Genomic DNA, 6,021 nt, shown 5'->3' on the forward strand with positions numbered 1-6,021 from the left:
TTTCGGTTCCCATGCACCCCCCCCAGCTCTCACGCTTTGTGTTCAGAGGAGAGGGGGGGGGGAAGCCGGAAACAGGAGCAAGCTCCCCTATTAGAAGCCGCTCCAGTAACATACCATCTAAGGGAAAGGGGGAATGCACAGGTCCGAATAAACGAACTGTGCAAAGCTCAGAAAGATTACTCCCGGGAGTCAGAATTCTTCCGGGGTTTGCTACACAATACCCTTGCTCAGGGAGATTTGGTACCGACGGATTTAAGGTCCCTCTTCTCTAGCCTGCTCAGACCCATGGAATTTAGAGTCTGGGTGAGGGAATGGAGGAGGGAAATAGTGGAAGTACTCCCAAGTTTTTGGGGGAACCTTACACTGTCCCATGACGCAGATGGTCAGTTAATTACCCAAGAACATCTTTTGGGTGAAGGACAGTGGGCTGAAGGGGCAAATCAAGCTAAAGCCTTATTCCCATCCCAGCTAGTAGAGACGGCCCGAGCAGCTGAGCGGGCCTTCTTTAAGTTAGAGGTAGTTACCTCCCAATGGGAAGATGCTGAGGTTTTGCAAGGAGCGCAAGAGCCATACATGGAATTTATCGAACGCCTATACAGATATGTGGAAGCGCAAGCGTTCGGAGAGGATGACAGGGAAAAAATGCTTGAGCAGATGGCTTATAGCAATGCCAACGCTGACTGCCGCAAGGCTATAAAAACTCTCCCTCGAAGTCCTAAGCCCACAGTAGAAGCCATGATAGATGTCGTAGTGCGTCAAGTCTCCCTGGCCCCAAGGCCTAAGAGAACATCTGTGCATTTTGCTGAATGCCCCGAGCAAGATTTCATAGAGGCTGAAGCTTCCCCCGTGGCCGGTCCTTCTACTTCTGAGTCCGGCAGAAGGACATCAGCAACCCATCCCTGCCATCTCTGTGGCAAGGTGGGGCATTGGATGCCTCAGTGTCCCATGCGCCAAGACTACATGGAATGGAGGCAGAAGCAAGATAAGAAGAAGACAGAGGAAAAAGACCATCCAAATGAGTCAGGCACCTCATCCCGAAGCAGAGGATGCAGAAGGAAGCTGAGTCACAGGTTCAGGCGTGCTCGCGGTGACGGAGAAAACCCTCCCAAACACCATCAGTTTCCTCAGATGTTTACTTCCTCCCCAATGCTGAGACTGCTGCTCCTACCCCTCTCGTCACTGAACTACTTCTGGTTTATTAATCCCAACCTCCCTCCCCCATTTCTTCTTCTTCTGCAAGGGTAGGAGGAGGTAGGTGGTCAAGGGGGTCCCAGTTTTTGTTAGCCTTCCAGCCTCTTCTTCTTCTTTTACTTTCCTAGCTTGCTTTCCCTCTTTTCATTTATAGACTCTTGTATTTTCCTCCTCTGAGGTGTACTTCAGCCCAAAAGGTGACGTTCTCTACGTGATGGGCCTTTTGCAGGAACTTGGGGTAAAAAAGGAAGGTGCATCACCTTTGGACAGAGAGGCAGGTAACTCAGGAAATGTTTAAGGATGTTGTTAGGTCATGCAGAAAGAAAATTAGAGAGGTGAAAGCTTAAGGCTTCACCAGGCCACTTCTGTGAAGGATAATAAAAATGTTTCTATAAATACATCAATGGCAAAAGGAGGTACAAGGACAATCTCCATTCATTATTGGGGGAGATGGGGTTACCAAATATGAGGGAAAGCTGAAGCACCTAACCCCTTCTTTGCCTCAATTTCCAAAAATAAGTCAAGTTGCCCTTGGGACAAGTGTTCTCCTGAGCTGGCAGGTGGGCACAGGGAGCAGAACAGCCCCCTGTATTTCAGGAGGAAGCAGCTGGGGATCTGCTGAGCCACTCAGATGCTCACAGGTGTCTCTGGGAGCAGATGGGATCCATCCCGGGGGGATGAGGGAGCTGTGGATGAGCTCCCCAAGCTGCTCTCCATCATTTACCATCAGTGCTGGCTCAGCAGGGAGGTCCCCGAGGACTGGAGGTGCCAGTGTGAGCCCATCCCCAAGCAGGGCTGGAAGGAGGAGCTGGGGAACTCCAGGCCTGTCAGCCTGAGCTGGGTGCCAGGCAAGGTTATGGAACAGATCACCCTGAGTGCCATCACAGGGCACCCACAGGATGGCTGAGGGATCAGAGCCAGCCGATGTGGATTTCAGTATCTGCACTGATGATGTGCATGAGGGGACTGAGTCGAGCATCAGCAAATCTGCAGATGACACCAAGCTGGGTGTGAGTGTAGATCTGCTGGAGGGTAGGAGGGCTCTGCAGAGGGCCCTGGACAGGCTGGATCCAGGGCCCAAATCCAACAAGGTGAGGTTGAACAAGACCAAGTGCTGGGTCCTGCACTTCGGCCACAACAACCCCTGCAGTGCTACAGGCTGGTGACAAAGTGGCTGGAGAGCAGCCAGGCAGAAAGGGACCTGCAGGGACTGATGGACAGCAGTATGGACATGAGCCAGCAGTGTGCCCAGGTGGCCAAGAAGGCCAATGGTCGTGATCAGGAAGGGTGTGGCCAGCAGGAGCAGGGCTGGGATTCTTCCCCTGCACTCGGCACTGCTGAGGCCACACCTCGAGTGCTGTGTCCAGTTCTGGGCCCCCAGTTTAGGAAGGCCATAGAGGGGCTGGAGCGTGTCCAGAGAAGGACAACAAGGCTGCGGAGGGGTCTGGAACACAAGTCCTGTGAGGAGCAGCTGAGGGAGCTGGGGTTGTTTATCTTGGAGAAGAGGAATCTCAGGGAGACAAAGCAGTGTCAGGGCACAGGTTGGACTTGATGATCTCCAAGGTCTTTTCCAACCTTGCTGATTCTGGGATTCTCTGGAACCACCCTTGGAGCAGTTGCAGGAGGAGCCCTGGGCCTCCTCTTGAGAAGCTCCAGCAGCCCAGGTCCCTCAGCTTCTCCTGCCAGCCCCAAAGCCCATCCTGTCAGTCCTGCAGAGCCTCTGCAGCTCCTCCTCACTGCCCAGAACAGGGAGCCCCAGAGCCAGACAGAGCAGCCCAGATGTGCCCCCCTGGCCTGGGGTGCCTCTGGCAAGGGAGCGGCACCAGGCACTGCAGGAGCCTGCAGACAATTCCTGCAGCACTTGTAGGATGATCCTGCTGCCCAAGGGACGTTCCCATGGGGCCAAACCAGGAACTGCAATGGGGAGTGGGGCAAAAGACAGAAGGGCAAACAGGGATTGGCTTTGCAGGAGAGGGGACAGCAATGGGCAATAGGAAGAAATCTGTATCAGGAAAGAATAAAGAAAGCAAAGGTGAAATATAGGAAATGCTCAGGGAAGTTTGGGGGTGGGTGCCAGGCAGCCCTGGCTCTGAGCAACAGCGTCTGCAGTGGGACAGGAAACTCCCAGCTGATGGGAACAAACTTTCTGGCTGACTGCAGAGGCCAGGACAAAGCTGAGTGGTTTCCCTGGTGTCTCCCAGCCCTTGCTGGCCCCAGGGGCTGATGGCATTTGTGCTCCGTCAGGTTCATGTCCCCACACCAACAGCATGGGGGTGCTCCCCTTGCTGTGTGCAATGCAAACAGGGGCTGCTGAGCCAGTGCTGCCGTGTCTGTGCCTGCAAGGATGGGGCACCTGTGTGAGCTGGGGGAGAGGCCAGGGCTGCAGAGGGGGGATGTTGTTGGCAGCTCCATGAGGACACTCTGGGACGCTGCCCTGGGCTGTCCAGCGCACTGGGGATGGATCAGCCCCTGCTCTGCTGCTCCTTCCCATCTCCCCCAGGGCCCTTGCAGAGCCCCAGCCATGCTGTTTGCCCCCAGCCTGCCCACGGCCAGCCTGGGGCTGCTCACGGGGCTTTTCTGTGCTGAGCATTGGCCTGGCTGTGTTCTTGAGAGAGCCTGGGCAAGGAGCCTGGAGCCCCCAGGGCCTGGGCTGAGGCGTCAGCGCTACCCCAGCAGTGCCCATGGCCTGTCCCTGCTGCAGCCCTGGCACTGCCATCCCCAGGGCTGTGCCCGGCCCCGAGAGCACTCAGGCCCTGCAGCAACACCAGGGCCACCAGGGCAGCGGGGCAGGGCCACGGCAGCAGCACTGGCAACACCAAGTGCTGCTGCTGCTGGGCACAGCTGCTGGGCCAGCACTGATCTGCCCCCAGCTCTGCACACAGACATTGCTGCTGCCGCTCCAGAGAAGGCAACAAAAGGTCATCTCTACAGAAAACTTGGCTGGGAGATCCTTTAGTTTTTTAAAGCTTCTGAGAGTGCAGCCCCTCATTGACACAGTCTTTGAGAACAGGGATGGTGAAGAGAAACAAAATGAGAAATGGCAGAAGCTGTGCCATTTTTTGTTTGACAATATTAAAATTCTAAAACAAAGTAAAATGACCTCCAAAATGAAACCAACAAGAAGGATCAAATATGACTTTGGTTACAAGTGATTTGCAGAAATTGGCCAGCAGTTTAATGTTCCTGAAACCATCCAGTCATCAGTCTCCACACTGCAGCCTTGAGCTCCTGGCTCCTCAGGCTGTAGATGAGCGGGTTCAGGGCTGGAGGCACCACCGAGTACAGAACTGACAGGGCCAGATCCAGGGATGGGGAGGACATGGAGGGGGGCTTCAGGTAGGTAAAAAATGAGGTGCTGAGGAAGAGAGAGACCACGGCCAAGTGAGGGAGGCAGGTGGAAAAGGCTTTGTGCCGTCCCTGCTCAGAGGGGATCCTCAGCACAGCCCTGAAGATCTGCACATAGGAGAAAACAATGAACACAAAACAGCCAAATGCTAAAAAGGCACTAATCACAATGAGCCCAAGTTCCCTGAGGTGGAAGTGTGAGCAGGAGAGCTTGAGGATCTGGGGCACCTCACAGAAAAAGTGGCCCAGGGCATTGCCATGGCACAGGGGCAGGGAAAATGTATTGGCTGTGTGCATGAGAGCATGGAGGAAGCCACTGGCCCAGGCAGCTGCTGCCATGTGGGCACAAGCTCTGCTGCCCAGGAGGGTCCCGTAGTGCAGGGGTTTGCAGATGGACACGTAGCGGTCGTAGCACATGATGGTCAGGAGATAAATCTCTGTTGTAAGAAAGAAGAAAATCAGAAAGACTTGGGCTGCACATCCTGTGTAGGAGATGTTCCTGGTGTCCCAGAGGGAATTGTGCATGGCTTTGGGGACAGTGGTGCAGATGGAGCCCAGGTCGCTGAGGGCCAGGTTGAGCAGGAAGAAGAACATGGGCGTGTGCAGGTGGTGGCCGCAGGCTACGGCGCTGATGATGAGGCCGTTGCCCAGAAGGGCAGCCAGGGAGATGCTTAGCAAGAGGCAGAAGTGCAGGAGCTGCAGCTGCCGCGTGTCTGCCAATGCCAGCAGGAGGAAGTGCCTGATGGAGCTGCTGTTGGACATTTGCTGGGGCTGCACATGGGCACCTGTTCATGGAATATAGGACAGTGAAGGGTTAGAGGAGATACCTGTAACCAAAATCAAAGCCATTTCCCACACATCCTCCTTTATAACACACATGGACATGCTCTTGTGTTTAAGAGTTCTGATGTTTTCTTTTTAAGCTCTTTCCATGTACTTCCTGGTATTCTTGGATATCAGAAACCCTCAGCGTTTCTGCTGCCCTCTGGTAGAACAGAGTGATTTCCCTGAGGCAAGATAATGAGTGGAAACTGGGGGCAGATGATCTGTCACTTCATACTGTTTGCAGTTTCTCTGCGCTTTCACTTTTCTCGGGTGGAGGATGTTCACACTCCCGTGTTTCTCTTAAAAACCCCAGGCACTGCTGAGAGCAGATAGATCCACCACAGCCCAGCTCCATTTTTGTAGCAAAGGACTCTCTCTGCTCATTTCACCAACCCAGCAGCATTTTCAGAGTCACAACACCTCTGTCTTTCCCCATCAATCTTAAAACTCTGAGATACTCTAGGACAGGTTTGCATTATGGGTTGAAGCTCCCAGCCTGGACTGAAATCTCACAGGGACTTGCAAATGTCCTTATGATGGCATTGGGTTAAGGGAGATGCAGCTCCTTCCCTGGCTGCACTGACAGCATTGCCCAGAGCCGGGCACTGGGGACAGCCTCACCCTGAGCCAGCTGTGCCCCCTGCCGGAGCCCCCAGTGCC

General features: G+C 54.3%; 1 protein-coding gene across 1 annotated transcript; it reads right to left on the bottom strand.

The window, feature by feature from the left end:
* Positions 1 to 4,365: 4,365 nt before the first annotated feature.
* On the bottom strand, positions 4,366 to 4,953 carry LOC135441945 (olfactory receptor 14J1-like). The gene has a single exon (XM_064701494.1). The coding sequence runs from the start codon at positions 4,951 to 4,953 to the stop codon at positions 4,366 to 4,368; it is 588 nt and encodes a 195-aa protein (XP_064557564.1).
* Positions 4,954 to 6,021: the final 1,068 nt, after the last annotated feature.

This window comes from Zonotrichia leucophrys, unplaced genomic scaffold, assembly GCF_028769735.1.
Source record: "Zonotrichia leucophrys gambelii isolate GWCS_2022_RI unplaced genomic scaffold, RI_Zleu_2.0 Scaffold_726_25226, whole genome shotgun sequence".
NCBI classification, from domain to species: Eukaryota; Metazoa; Chordata; class Aves; order Passeriformes; family Passerellidae; genus Zonotrichia; species Zonotrichia leucophrys.

Bases quoted from the DNA above. Each gene is read 5' to 3' on its own strand.
- LOC135441945 (XM_064701494.1), bottom strand. From the start codon at position 4,953: ATGTGCTACGACCGCTACGTGTCCATCTGCAAACCCCTGCACTACGGG.